At 40.1% G+C, this 15750-nt stretch overlaps 2 protein-coding genes across 3 annotated transcripts; one reads left to right on the forward strand and one right to left on the reverse strand.

The window, feature by feature from the left end:
- The first annotated feature begins 25 nt into the window (after positions 1–25).
- tmem121b (transmembrane protein 121B) lies at positions 26–1044 on the forward strand. Of its 2 annotated transcripts, XM_020608314.1 has the most exons (2): positions 26–790; positions 872–1044. In XM_020608314.1, the coding sequence occupies exons 1-2, from the start codon at positions 53–55 to the stop codon at positions 1019–1021; spliced, it is 888 nt and encodes a 295-aa protein (XP_020463970.1). In that variant the 5' UTR covers positions 26–52; the 3' UTR covers positions 1022–1044. The 2 variants fall into 2 exon arrangements, with proteins under 2 accessions (XP_020463970.1, XP_020463969.1); XM_020608313.1 differs by having other exon boundaries at positions 26–1044.
- Positions 1045–4802: 3758 nt separating this feature from the next.
- il17ra1a (interleukin 17 receptor A1a) lies at positions 4803–15542 on the reverse strand. The gene is made up of 11 exons (XM_020608312.1): positions 15328–15542; positions 12971–12995; positions 12286–12432; positions 10849–10970; positions 10227–10353; positions 9139–9186; positions 8908–9053; positions 7288–7362; positions 7117–7186; positions 6426–6536; positions 4803–6279 (listed from the first exon to the last, which is right to left on the reverse strand). Exons 1-11 carry the CDS (start codon positions 15478–15480, stop codon positions 4823–4825), a joined length of 2481 nt encoding a protein of 826 aa, XP_020463968.1. The 5' UTR covers positions 15481–15542; the 3' UTR covers positions 4803–4822.
- Between the last annotated feature and the right edge of the window lie 208 nt (positions 15543–15750).

A 15750-nucleotide genomic window follows, 5' to 3' on the forward strand; every position in this document is an offset into this window, starting at 1 on the left:
CCGCCGCACCCCCCGCCCCCTGCTCCCCGCACCCGCGCCCGCCACTTGCATCATGACATCGGGAGAGTTCATGCAGAGCGCTCCGCTGCTGGCGCACAAATCTAAGAGGAGCCTCTTGTACAAGGCGCTCTGCTTCCTTCTCCTCATCTTCCAGGGCGGCATTCTGGACTTCTACCTCATCATCTTCACCGACCTGTACTGGTGCTCATGGATAGCCACGGACCTGGTGGTGATTTCGGGCTGGGGGATTTTCTTCATGAAGAACGCTCGGAGCAAGAGGGAGCGGGCCTGCGGCTTCCACCAGAAGAGCTCCATCTTTGGCTGTAACCTCGGGGAGTTCACTTACGCCTACCTGGCCTGGCTCATCTATGTCATTGCCTGCACCCCAAAGTTGGTGCTCATCCTAGAGACCTCCATCCTGGACCTGATCGCGCTAAAGGTCCCGTGCGGAGTGACCGGCTTCAAAATCATCATGCTCCTTTCCGCGCCTCTGCTTTTCTGCCTCCTCAATTCCATCACTGAAGATGTAAACGGGGTGACGCGGCACCATTCCCAGAGCTGCTTCATGAGCACCTGCCTCGACCTGCTGGACAGTTTCACGCTGGTGGAGATGCTGCTAAGGAATGAGATCCCTACCCTCTACCTGAAGTACACCGTCATCTCTGTGTATTTCGTGGCCCTGGCCGTGCCGGTGATTTGGCTCTACGAACTGACGGCGTCGGAGCTGCGTTGCCGGTGGTTGTGGGCGCGCTTCTCCACGGGCCTGCTTGTCAACGCACCTCTACTGATGGTCAGGTGTTTCCAGGTGTATGTTTACAAGATACCTGCGTCTGTACTCATGTTCAAAAACATCTTTTTCTTGGTGTGTAAGTTCCTGGAGTTGGTGGAGCAGTGTGTGACGGTGCAGGGGATCCGGAGGCTGACCGGCAACAGCAACCCGGCCCAGTTCTCCCACTGCGTGTCCGAGAACGACATGTGTCCGCACGGATACGTCAACACCCTGGCGGTGACCCAGTCCTAGAGCTCGGCCCGAGTCAGTCTGTGGTGATGGAGACTGACACCTTCGAGATCCCGACTCTGAAAAGCAGACCAGCGCAACAAACCTACATGTAAGGTGTTTAGGCAACAGTGCTCCAGCGTTCCCCCACCAGTGTAGGAAAAGCATCTTCATTTGTACAATTAGCCTGTTGTAAAGGAAACTAAGATGGAAAGGAAAAACTACTTAATTGTCCAAATAGGCTAAATTTAAAAGGTTTTGGTCAGAGATTTTGGTTCCAGTGCTCTGCAGGTTTATCTGCTAGTAAACCCCTGCGGGGGAAAAGTGAGTTGCAGGTCCCTGTTGAGCCAATTTAAAGAAATGCACCATGCAAGCTTAACAGCAACTAAAATACTAGATTGATTTAATCATAGATGGGCCCCAGCCCCCCCTTGTTGGTGATCCAACCCTAAAAAATAAACGTGAAAAGAAATTGTTTGTACTTCTGAAAGCACTGAAAAACAAAAGCAACATGTTTTTTCCAGAAACATTGTCCCTTTTAACTCAGGATAATCCTCAGAATGTTTCAGTTTTCACTGTAACTGTTTTATAACAAATATATAGTTTTCTTTTTCTTTTGGATTATCCAAAGTTACAGCATGGACAGAGGTGTTGCTTTAGAACTGAAGTGCTAGAACTTAAATTCCATCCACCTCTATTACTTTGGGGTAAAGGGAGAAACTCAGAGATGAATATCTGCAGGGTCATGTTCTGCTAAGTGAGAATTTTTCATTTGGTGAACAACCTACGTATAAAATGATCACAAATAAAGAGAGCAACCCAAAGAGTCTTCACAGTTATAATTTGCTAACTGGGGGCCTCTTGGTGTCTGTGGGCCGCAAGACAGCTGTTTAATAGTTGAGTTATATCAAAGGCTGACTGCAGTGTGTGGCACAGATCACTAGCTTTATTTTAAAACACCAGCTGCAAGTCCCATTTAACATGTTGTAGAGCTATGAGATAAAACTGAGCTGTGGGCCCCAGTTTAGCAAGTAGTCGTAGCCCTGTATTAACACTGATCTATAAGAAAGGGCCCTGAGATGGGATAAAGATCACTAGGGCCCTAGTGATGCTTATATGCATCACTAGGGCCCTAGTGATGCATATAAGCAAACATAATGAATCAAATGATCACAAAGTAACAGTCATCCATACTGCACAGCCCGAGGCCCTCTTGGCCCCTGAGGGTCTGGGGCCCTGAGGCAGTTGCCTGCTTGGTAATTCAACCATGACCTCCTATTTTTAACGAATAATCACAATGAAGTTATGGTGGACTTAATGTCATGCAATGCAAAAACATCACAGATTCATTCTGGCTCTGACCGACCTTTCTGAAATTTCAACTGACTTTTTGGGGAAGATGGCCGTTTACATTAACAGGAGAATGGACTTTCCAATTTCTGAATATGTCTGGAACACATCAGCTGTACCAGCCCTACAGTGTTCCCATTTCAGATCAGCCAACAGGTGCTAAAGTCAAACCCGCACTGCACTAGCCTACAACAAATGGAGGACAAACTGTAGTGCACTGGACCTTTCCTGAGTTGTGTGTTCAGTCTGGGAGTGTCACCACTGCAACTGAATGGAATACAGACAGACAGCAGCTGGACTGTGTGTAGTGTCAAAACATAAAGTGCAATTTGAAGAAGCCGCACCAGGGTTCTGCTCCGTTCATGTACATTTGTGTTTTGTGTTGATGTCAGAGTTGCAGACTAACTGCTGTGTCTGGTCCTGAGAATGGCATAGAGGCATATTAATGCCATGTGTAAAGATCCAACAGTGCCATGACAAACTGGTTTTCTACAGCCCATTTCCGATGGACCCCTGAGCAACAGGACTTTCTTTTGGTACTGCTGACTCTGCTACTGTTTTACTACTTTTGTCACTTTGTGGATCATGGGTCCTAAAAGATCACTTATTACTGTTCACTCTGTCATCTGTCATTTTAAAAGCTCTCAACTTCTCCCAAAACACCCACTTATCTATTGATGGGCCTGCAGTATTCATTCATGGCCAGAATGTCCAACTCTGTAGACAAAAAGCTCAGCAGACTCTGAAAAAGTTTGTCATTTTCAACACACCTGCAAATCAACACTTTATGTTCCTTTCATCCATTTAAAAGCTGAAAAAATTCTAATGATAAAAAGAGAAAATTGTTTGACAGTCTTAAGCCATGTCAGTTGTGAGATATGAATTTCCAAGTCACAAGCTCAACATACCAAATCATAACTTTTACATGAAGCTGCAATATTCAATATTGTTGTATTAGTAATGGATTAAATGGCTTTGTTGCTCATAGTGAGGAACTCACAAAACTCTCCCCTACTCTGCTTTCCTCTCAGCCATACAGGGCTCTGTAGTTTCTTTTAGTTCATTGTTTTGGTTTTATTTGCCATTAGCAACATCTGCAGGCAGCTGTTTTCCATGAAAAGGCTATGACCTACTGAATATGGTGTTATTGCATTAGTCCTATGCTTTTTTGTAAGTGTCTCTCAAAGCATTGTTTGGCTAGTAGGTGGCACAGGAATGGCCAAAACTGAAAGAAGTAGGTCAACAGATTAAAAGCTAAATATAAAAACATGGGAACAACATTTGGCTCTAATCTCTCTAGTCATTTGCCTAAGAATAGAGAAAAGCAATGCAGTAGTGGCACAAGAAGGTTACCTGCAAATGACAGACAAACATGGTTGGTAAAGAAAGTGGAATATGTAGCAGCTAAAGAGCCAGATATTTTTCTCAGGAGAGGCAAGCGAATAATGGATTAGATTCATTATGGGAACACAAACTCATTATATGTTGCTAAAGTGTTTAAAATGTTATATTTTATACTACTCTGTATAATTTCTTTGTTCCACTGATCTTCTAAACCTTTGCATATATATATATAGTCTACACTGCTGGAAAAACTTTCTATAAATCTTTATTCAGATTTGCACATAAACCTTACCACACAGTTTAATCATAAGCAGAGATTTTTGTTTGTTTGTTTGTTTGTTTTTTCATTAAATTTGAACAGAAGTATACTGGGCCTTTAACCTGCATGAACAAGCGCAGTGCATAAGTGAAACTACCAAAGGCGTTCATGGACATGGATTTTCAAAAGAGCCTGTCATGCCACACAGATTTAAATGTTTGTTCTTAATTAGAATAGTGGGTTTTCCTTATTCTTCAGACTTGTTTACAGGGAAAGAACAGTATTGTTGTTTACAGATAGGACTAATTGTATTGTGAAGTTGTGTGGTGCATATCTGAACTGATATAATCCAAGGTATATACTATAGATGTAAGACAGAGTATTATGTGGTTGAAACCTAAAATAAATCAGAGGAACATGCTGTACAAAGTCTATAATGTGATTATTTGTTACTGATTATTTAATGACAATTTTATAACAAAAGAAAACATCAAAACCTGAAACAAAGGTAAGTGCTGATAGATCCAGTATGTGAAAAAGATCATTGTGCAACAAAATTTTATCCATAAATAAACACTGATACAAATATGACTTGTTTTATACCTTCATTCCCCAGAATACGTTTACTGTTGGGTGGAACATTGCCTTCTTCCCACTGTGCCCTGTCCCATTTTCTCTTAATTTATCAAACAGTGTAATATCTTAGTTAATACACCAGATAATTTGATTTCACAAGGGTGCTGTCCAGTTCTTCATGCACTGTTTGGAGATCTAGCATCCCCCTATATTCAAGTACTTATGGTGACCACATAGTGATGTTGGTTCAAGTCCCTGAAGGTTTGCTGATTATTGGGTGGACTTTGGACTGAGCATCAGTTCCCTTCAGGACCTATGTCAGAGTATCTGAGATTCTGCTGAAATAGCTCCTCCTGCAGCCTTGCCAGAGCCACAAGTGGATCCTCTTTGAAAGGTCGTTCATGCTGGGAGGATAGTTTGGAGATGTAGCCTTGATCAGACCCACTGCTTGGACCTTTTCCACTGGGCGCCAGAACGTCATCTTCCTCCATCTTCACACACTGGAAGTGGCTGATATCACATTGGGGGAAACATTCACTCTGTATGCTTGCACATCCTCCAGCGGATGATTCTGCACGGCTTGAGTCCAAGGAGTTGAGTAGGGCTGGGTTTCTCAGGGCTGAATGAGTGGAGAGTTGGCTCATGAGCAGCACTGAATCCTCTTCATCATCCTCAGTGAGAATTTGACTCAAGGGTTCTTTCACAAAGGAAAGCCAGTCCTGTTGTGGTGTTGGCAGCTTGTGCAAAACAGGCTCAACTATGTAGACAGAGTCTGAGGGGCTGAGAGGATACAGGTGATCTGTTAACCCTTCATCCTGGTTTGATAGATAGGCATGTTCACATTCAGGGTTTATTAGTGGTGTAAGTTCCATCACTGATGATAGCTGGTGCTCTGGGTTTAGTTCAGGTGTAACGACTTGAACATAGCTGCAATTTTCAGAAATTTCTACCTCATGAATGTAGGCATTAGGGCCATCCAAAATTAGAGGGACACACTCTAGGACTGGGGGGATCTGCAGCTGGTCAATGAGCAGGTTGTCCTGCATCATGACCTCCTCCTCACTAGACACACACTCCTTCTCAAACCAATATGGATTTTCCATCTGGTAGGCCTTAAAGGTTTCAATGGCATTCTTCAGGTCTCTACCCGAGGAACATTTGAAGTATTCATCCCCACTGATGCCCGGGATCTGGTTTACCTGACCTGGCTGATACTTTTCAATGTCTATAATGCGGAAGTACAACTCTTCAAAATGTTTCATCAGCTTGTATTTGACTGCAATATCAAAAACTGATGGCACGTCTTGTTCACTGCTTATGTCATCAAAGTAAGCCACCACGTATTTGCCCAGCATTCTTGGCTTTTGCATGTCTGGTAAGAAAGTGTTAAGAAAGGGGGTGAGTATGTCTTCTGTGGGGGAGAAATCTTCTTTCAGCATCACCTGTTCTTGACCGCACATGGCCCTCCACTTTGCTTGGACGCCCCGTGAGCACAACACCAGGATTTTGTCAGATGGATTTTTTAGCTGTTGTCGTTGCAACTCAAGCCAGCGGATAATACCCACCGTGCTGACAGAGGTGGAATCCAGCATATCTGCCAGTACTTTAATGCCACACTTGGCCTGGAGGAAGGCACAGAGCTTCAGCACAATATCCCGGTACAGGTAGTGGTCCTGGGAGTAGATGACCAGCACTTTGGGAGGTTGTTTAAGCTGTGGCGGTGGCAGATATTCTCTTTCATGATGTCCTTTGCCTAAAAGTACATGATAGCATGAATGAGCCATTATAAAACTAACCATAAAAGCACAATTCAATTTAATGACTTTACAATCATTTTTGAAATTAGAAGTTAGAGCTCAACAGAGATGGAGCTGAAAATGCTTTGTATTTGTGACTAACCTTGCTTCCTGGTCTTAATATACATAATAACTGACATCACTACACACATAGGCACCACTCCCAAGGCGATAAATATATATGGAGGAACATCTGGAGTGATGGTTGGATTTACTGTGGAAAACAGAACAGTTTAGTGATTAACAGCATTGCAGTAAACTAGTAAAATGAAGGAAACAGATCTTAGGGGCGGCTGTGGCTCAGAAGGTACAGCGGGTTGTCTCCTAACCAGAAGGTTGGCGGGTTAATTCCCAGCTTCTTCATTCAAAGTGTCCATGAGGGAGATACTGAGCCCCCAGTTGCTCCTGGTGATGTCATTGGTGTGTGGGTGAATGCCCAAATGGTGTGAAAGCACTTTGAGTGTGCTGCATTGCATAGAAAAGTGCTATACAAGTAGAAGACCATTAATCTTGAAGATTTTGTTTAAATATGGGCAGGAACAAATTCTCTATAAATAATTCACCATAGTTCCATGTCACATAATTTTACAACAGGTAATTAAGTAGGTACCCAGACTTCAGGGATCTCCTGACTTTTCATGTAGCACCATCATCGGGTCAAAATAGCAATAAGAAATAAACCAATACTTTGGTTTATGACCAAATACCTGTTAAAATAATCATCAGATATGACATTCAGTCTCTCTCCTCCCAGGCCACAAAATCAAAATTTTGTTTCTACCCTAGTAACATACCAGGACAAGTATCCTGAGTTGTTATTTTTCGGGTACAGTCCTGACCACATGGTTGGAAAATAGGTTTGATCTGCAGTGAAACATTATGTCATGTTAATTCACACAAGAAGGTCAAATGTGATCATGGAAAATGCAGATATTACTCAGCAGAATAGAATTTAAAAGATATACCTCAACATCAAACTGACAGCAGGATCTTTGCCACTTATCACGGCTGAATGTTACATTCAGGAACTTATGATCAGCCTGGAGAAGATGGAGGAGATTTTATATGCATATTTGAATACTGAGACACAGCATTTAACATACAGACAATGCTATATGAAACTCTATCAATACAATTATAAATTCAAATGTTTATGTCACTTGACTATAATTCTGGTAAATTTGAAAATAAAGACCTTTCTGTTTTTGAAAATGGAGATTATAATTATATGAAGTACGGGAGCAGAACCTCACCCGAACTACGTCCCTTCTTTTTCCACACTACTTAAACTCTCCATCCCTATATACTTCAGAGGACCGAAACACCCCATTCTGCAGGTCAGACTCGAAGGTAGTGCCTTCTCAACTAACTTCCTCCTCTATGGCACCAAACCCTTGCACTACAATCAACCAAGCTGTGCAGTTTCCAGTTGTCATGCACACATAGATGTCATTCCCCCAGTCAATGGCAGCCACTTCTACAGCACCTTTGCAAGTGTCTTCCTTCCGCTAAGACCTCCATGTTCTCCTGACCTCCCAGGTATTTTCCATATCAGCTCCTCTTTCCTTTCCCTCCTTTTCTTGTTCATTGGGCACCAAGATTTCCACACTCTCTTCTTTCTCAGGCGCCAGCTGCCTACTTACTTCCTGTCATCTTTTCCTCCCATTCTTCCTAATTGTCCTCATTGGGCAACAGGCTCCCTGTTAGTTTTCCTCCTTTCCTGGCACTGAACTACCACCTTGCCCCTCATCTTTTCTTCTGTTTTTTTGGGCTGCACCTTTTCCGAGGCCTCATGCTGGAATCTGCAGAACAATTACAAGATTCAACATCTAGTCCACTTTCTAGATGGCTTCCTCCTGATCTCTCCCTGATCATCTTCTATGGCTGTTTGTCTGTCGCACTCATCACAATGTTAACACTATCACTGATGCTACGCCTCCAGTGGGTTTTGGGGCCATATGGGGATCAAAATAGTTCTCTGAGTTACAGCCATTTGAACTCTGGCAATTCTTAAAACCTCCATGTCCTTCCTCAGCTCTGTTCATAATGCATCCTGTTGTGGTCACTGCAACCTCATGCGGTCATGAACAACAATGTAAAACCATCCTCATCCGCTCTGACAATACAGCAATGGTTGACATTATCAGCAAAGGTTGAAGTGACTCTCGGGCATCGGGCTGCCTGCTTTGTTTTCCATTTTCCCTGGCACTGGGATGCCACCTGTCCCTCCATATATTTGCAATAATGCACCAGTTCACCATCCACACTGCACAGTCCTGGTTTCCACTCTTAATGAACTGCAACATTGCTCTGAAGTTCATATAAGCTCCTCAGAACATGTTAATGTGAATGCACCCAAACACGCCAATCAGTCCACGGTGTAACTTTGGAAGTGTTCAAAAAGATGTGATACTGTATACGAGTCTTACAATGCATCAGCGACTGTGGTTTGTAAATAAAATTAGCAGGCTTTTATACAAATGACTCAATAGGAAACTGCATTTATCTTCTGCATGAGACTGCTTACTGCATAAGTGCTCTTCAAATACATAAACATTTGAATGTCCATAATGATGTGACCTTACCTTGTATGTACGGGCTACTTGACTGAAAGAGGAGCAGCTAACAATAACTATGTACTCCTCACACAGTGGGTCAGGACTGAAGCTGACAGCCAGTGCAGATCTTCCACTGACTGCAGTAAGACTGATGTTTGGTTGCCACAGACTTCCTACAGTACACCAACAAGACAACATTTTACAGATATGTATAGGATTTACTCACTCTTAGTGGACTTGAGACTATTAGGGACTTACCTCTCTCTATGCAAAACTGGGTCATTTGCATTTTGGGATCTTGACAATCTGAGTAAACCAGAATCAGAATCAAAGTCAAGTCAATAGAACTGAAAGTTATGCAAATGAATTGATGAGATGGGTATTATTATTTTGACTTAACTAAAGGATCTAGATCTTTCACCACAAATTATTTGGCTGATTATACAATGTATTCTGTTTGGACAGAGTTCTTTGTGCTAGGGCAAAATCAAACACTAACAAATTTGAGAAATTTGCCTTGCTTTGTTCATTTTTTGCAAAGTAATGGCATTAAGTAAGTTTCAAACAACAGTCTGCCTCAGGTATGAACAGCAATGAGTGTAAAAATTATGTGAATCATATGCTATGGCCTTCACAGTCACCAGATCTCAACCCAGTTGAATATCTATGGGAGATGTTGGAGGGACGTGTTACACAACGTCTCCATCACTATCACCAAAACGCCACAAGGGAATATTTTTTGGAAGAATGGTGTTCATCCCTCCAGTAGAATTCAGAGACTTGGAGAGTCAATGCCAAGGCACACTGAAACTGTTCTGATGGCCTAACCTCTTACTAAAAAACTGTCTTTAGTTGTTCCACTAATGTATCACCTATCTGTTCATGTAAGAGCATGCATGTACAGTACTAATGGATTACACTGTAACATGAACAATGTATTTCCGTGGTTCACCTTGAGACTGCTCTGACAAAAAAAATTTTACTGCTGTGATACCTTTCCAGAGTTGTAAAATTTTGTCTGTTAGGATTACAAACCACTATACTGTGTTGGGCATCTAATAGGTTTTTTAACACCAGAAATTTGTTTCTCCAACAGGACTTCTCAGATTCTATTTCGCCAGTGTATAAAACAACACACTTCCAAAAACACAGCCCTATGAGCTGTTTACAGCTGGGCTTTTGTCACTGTGAATACAGCCTAACAGAGTAACAAATGGCAGCTTGACATAATGTCCATATAATATATAATGTGGTAGCAGGATATAATAAAACAAAAACTCACTTATATCTTCATATCCTCTGTCCAAAACAGCAACAACAACACACAAAAAAATGCTTCAGCTCACCAGGAACATTGACTTCAGTGCTGACATCGTAAGGGGTGTGTTCCAACTCTGGTTTGGGGATGTTGAAGACAGAGACCCAGTATCCTTCACCAGGGTTTAACACCACCATGTCAGCTGAGAATGACCACTGAAAACACAAGGTCAGCGAATTAAACTGACAGCGTTCCCACAAAGAATGGTTAATGGACTCCACTATCTAGCATGTAGCACATGTAATGGATCATTTTATTCCATTGTGGTATTATTATTTTTACTTAACTGAAGGATCTAGCTCTTCCACCACAAATTATTTGGTTGATTATATGATGTATTCTGTTTGGACAGAATTCTTTGTGCTAGGACAAAATCAAACACTTATGCATTTGAGAAATTTGACTTATTTAATAGGAAAAAAACAAAAACAAAAGCTTTTTCAGTTTGTGGAAAATAATGGCATTAAGTAAGTTTCAAACAACAGGCTGCCTCAGGTATGAACAGCAATAAAGATACAATGGGATCATGTTTTACAAAACAATAATGGCATGAGGGTGTATTCAGAAAATGAAAACTAAAAATTTGAAATGTTTGCTACTTAGATGTCAGTGAAAAAAATGAAAAATAATCTCAGTAATCTATCACCCACCTTTTCTCCTGAAGGGCTTCTCATTGGGAGTTGGTGTTTGAAAGAGTATCGAACACACAGGTTCTGATTGGTGGACGTCACCAGAACATTAAGCTCACTGGCTTTCAGATCACGGATACTGCCTGAGGAAGAGACATGTAGCAGAGGTCAATTTCTGTTTGTTTTTTAATTTTAAATTTTTTTAACAAAATCTTTATTGAATTTTAAACTTGTTAAAATTTATAAAGGCAAAATTACATATCAACAATTTATGGATTAAAAAAAACATACAAATGAGAAGACAAGGTCCAAAGTAATTAAGCACCATAATACATTTTTACAGCTTGGATCTTACTTTTGTTATGTCCATCATTTTATCATTATTAGTACCACTGTAGTCACCATGCTGGTAGTTTTTTTTTTTTGGTAGATTTGTTTCAGTTATTATCTGTGTCGTCGGTTTTTAGTCTTTGCTTTTTGGCTACACACACCTGCAGCACACAAACAGTCAGCCAGTTTATAAATCAACACTCTGTCTTCATTCAGTGCTAGACTGTTTGAGAGGTCCTCTCCAAACACCTTCCAGCACCTGTTCTTTGTTCCACCGTTCATGTTTCCCTGTTCTGCTTCTTTTGTTTGTCTGGTCATTCTCATTTATGGACACTTGTTTTCCCTGCTGGTCTGGTCAGTTATGTTATTTGTTGTCTGCTAGTCTCATTTGCTTGAACTTTAGTTGCTCTGAGTCTACAGTATCTTTCCTGTGCATATTACCTGTCACATGCATCAGTCATCTCACCTGTATTCGTGTTTCCAGAGCAAGACATATTACTGGTATTAATGTGTCTTTCCGTGCCAGCCTTAGTACTTGTTTTGTTGTGTTCTCTATTTAGCCCGTGCTTATACTGTTGTACTAATCCAAGCCTGTCTTAGCATTTGTATCACTGAGTTTCTTTGCATTACCCATAGTTCTGTTTCATTGCTTACTCTAGTTAGTCATATCACCTTTTAGTATACTTACCATTGTCTGCCTGTGTTCTTGTGTTATACCGGTACCTTGTATGTCTGCTAGCCAATAATAAAACCTTGATTTCTTGTCTCAATATCCATGTCCAGTGTCTGCATCTGGGTGCAAGGTTCCCAGTTTATGACAGCCACAAGTTGTAAAAAGCTGGAATTATCCTTTATAAATTTTGAAGTATTTAAAGATACAATTCATCTAACATTCCAGGTTATTGTCTGGGGTTATGTTTGCATATTAATTTGAAATTCCAACAAAGGCAAATTCACTAATAATAATGTTCTATTTATAACAATATCATTCTCTAGCTTTTGGAACTACCAAAACACTTTAAAATCCAAAGCAAATGTTTTTTCATTCTATCTGTCTTTAACAACAATCTGTTGCCATATATGCACAGTATACTGATGTCAGAACCATGATGATCTCCCCAAACTCACCATCATCCTTTAGCTTCCAGGTAGCATTCAGTACAGGTTGCAGATTTCCTGTTTCATCCCGCCTGGTGTCCACAGACACCTGTAGCTCCTCTGGACTGCTGGGAGTGTATTCATTAACGTTCAGCCATGTTCTGTCCATACAGTTACCTGCTCACAGACACACACACACACGTCAGAAAGCTGGGAAACCTGAGATAATTTCTGACTTTTCCATGCACATTCCAACATTAATGAATTCACAGCATGTCTTTAGTTGTTTTTTCTTCATTTAAATGTAAAGTTTTTAACACAAACACCACTATTCTCTCCTGCAAATAAAGTTGCTGGTCTTACAATAGTAAAGTAAGTAAAGTAAAGTTTATAGTAGAAGTGGTGCAGTTTTCAGGCATTTTTACTTCTCCGTGCACCTTGGGAGCAGATGAAGTTTTGCCTAAAATTCCTACTTTGCTTAATTAAAATGCAATAAAGTATAAACTCATTGAGGTAAAATTTAAGAAGAGAGTAGTTTATTGTGACAACTAAATGTATTTCACAATATGATTAAAATTATTTAAAATCTGTAGTGTATGAATGTTAGATCACAGAATGCTAAACAGCACTCTGCTTTCTTCAGTGTGTCCTGAAATGAATCTGAGTAACAGGGAAATGACAATAATAGGAATGCAGAATAGCAACATTTACTCACTTGTACTGACTGTACATGTCAAACCCTGTGGCAGGAAATAAGAGAAAAAAGGAGAATTGTAATGACATTACAAATATAAACTTTATGATTTTGCCAGGTTTTCACCAATTACACAAAGTGCTTTAGAGAAAGGCAACAAAGGGCCTGTTATCACCACTGTGCATTCAAACACAGAATAGTTTAACAGGATACTTTCATGTGGTTTTTCTAGCTATATCATTCAAAATGATTTTGTTTTAATTAGAAACTTTAAAATGTTGTTATGAGAGAAAGAGATCAAGGTATTGTGGCCTATATCAGAATGATTAATTAATAAAATAATGAACAAAGTTTTTAATGTTTTTGTACAATTTGATGTCACTTTGAGCTGTATTATATAAAAGGTGTTGTACAGTTATTGTTGCTATTGATAACTATTAATTGCTTTCTTTTTTATGCATATAAAACAAACAAAAAATAAGTGTAGACAAAGATAATTTTAAATGTGTATGGAATCTGTCTGACTTCTTAGAGGCTGAACAAAAACCAGGGAAGAAATAATAGCCAACTATTATTTTATGTTAACTAAAAAAAAAAACAACAACTTTTTTTTTAAATTTAGGGTTAAAATGATTCTCCAAATCCACAGGTCATTTAATTTCTGAGCTATGGTTGGGTTCATATCTTGGTTCTTTTACCACAGGCCTGATCACTCGATCGTGTTTGGACCAAAATAGTCAGCTGGAACACAGGAAACTAGGTGCAACGGTAAACAGGCTTAGGGCACTTTACCCAATATTTCCCCGTCACCCTTTTGTGCTCACAAGCACTCACACACCAGTGGATAGCCACAGGAAACTTTAAACAGAATAATAATTTCTTGACCTATATGTTGTAGTTTTAACTGGGAAGTGAAAAATTAGTTTTGTAGCATTAATAACATAATGGGAGGTCAAGATGCTGCACCTATAGCGGTGGCAGCAGGTTGAAAATGAGGGGATGGGGGACGGGATTTAATTTCATGGTTCCATCTTCTGAAATAGAATTCTTGTTTCAGAATTGTTGCAAACCAACTACACCTACTCATGTTTTAAAGAGACTGTAAAACTTGTGTGAGCAAGACCATTTCCCTATGACATATGGCATACTGTATGACAAAGTTGAAGCAAGTTTACCAGTGGTTCCTCTAGGGGGCGCCCCGACCCCCCGTTGAAGGTCAAGTTCATTTTATTTAATTTTATTTTCTATGAGGCGCCAGATCAGAAGAGAAGTCATTTAAGGTTACATTTCCTAAAGAACAGGTCTATACCTTGTTCTTTTATTAAACAAACTAAACGGCTGTATGTTATTTATCTTATTTACACAAGGGCATGTCATGGTCGCGCGTTTACAGTTTTCCTCTGCTCTCTGTATCGCGCATGGCGGAGTTCCGCCCCGATGCGCGCGCACACACACACACACAGGTGAGCACACTCCCGCCAGGGGAAACGCTGTTTATCTATTTTCAATTTTACAGAAATACGTACATAATAATACATTCCAGTCAGAACAATGTGCATGATTTTGTAATGACAAGTCATTTAAACATTATTTAAATTGTTTAATGAGAAACATTATCATTTTTTAACTCTTGTCAGCAATATTCTATCATATTTCTATACACCACCACACTGTGAAAAACGCTGAATGGGGCACCATTCTAGTATCTGAATAAATCTGTTATATTTGACAAAAAGCTGTCAAAGAATGTGACTTTCGGAAATTAAAATACCGTTGTTTGTTTGTTTGCTTTCTAAGTATAACTCAAAATACTACATACGGTGTTTGTCGTGTGATGGTCATTATTTTGGTCATGTAGTAGAACAAACCCTTAGCCAACCACCTATCACACCCTTCGTCTTTTCAAAATATACAAGACAGTAATGTGTATAATCATATTGTTTTTGTTGTTGTTGTTTTGAAAACGGTAACAAACGATAAGAATAACAAAACACACTAACGTTAAAGCGCACATCACTCAGTGAATCAATGTTGGCTTTAAAGAATACATTTAAACTCCCACATAAAGTGCGCTATCAAAAATATTTATGACGCATCTAACAACACATCAGTGCACATGTAAATATCCTGAAAATAAAACGGACGATGTTTGATTATGTTGTTTCCTGTTAAATGCGTGACCACGGTCATTATTTTATACGCGCGAGGCCCCTACTAGAAAATAAAACGCACAAACTCAAGTGCGTCGCCTCGGACATGTAATACCATAAATATGCTTGTTGGATAAAACTTTCTAAAACTTTCTGAGGTCTACAAACAATATATCCATTGTTAATATGAAAACTAAAGTATTCCTGTTCCTGGAAGGTGCAGCTTACCTGTTGAGAACAGTTGAGTGGGGGAAAACGTAAAACCCTCACCGGAGACGACAGCGACACGGACAGTAACACCAAAACTGCTCGAAGAAGGGTCATTTTTAAGAAGAATATAGTCACAATATCACTCACAATTTTTGAAAACCGGTTTATCATAAGAAAACATTTGGAGCAGGCTTTCAAGCGACTTCTGCTGACGCTGTTGATTAATGTCAAACTTCCTGTTCTGTAACCTTTTCTGTTTACAGTAAATCTCGTGCTACCTTCAAGTCCCATGTGAATTTAGATCATTTTTTCTCTTGGCCATAGCTGCTTCTGATGGCGTATCTCAGTTTTACTGGATTCCGCAAACAGGCTTATAGAGTCAAGGTATTTTAATTTGAGAGCTTTTTCTTCAAAATAAATTATTGAAATTATTCCTTTATT

This window comes from Monopterus albus, unplaced genomic scaffold (assembly GCF_001952655.1).
Source record: "Monopterus albus unplaced genomic scaffold, M_albus_1.0 scaffold92.1, whole genome shotgun sequence".
In the NCBI taxonomy this organism is placed as follows: Eukaryota; Metazoa; Chordata; class Actinopteri; order Synbranchiformes; family Synbranchidae; genus Monopterus; species Monopterus albus.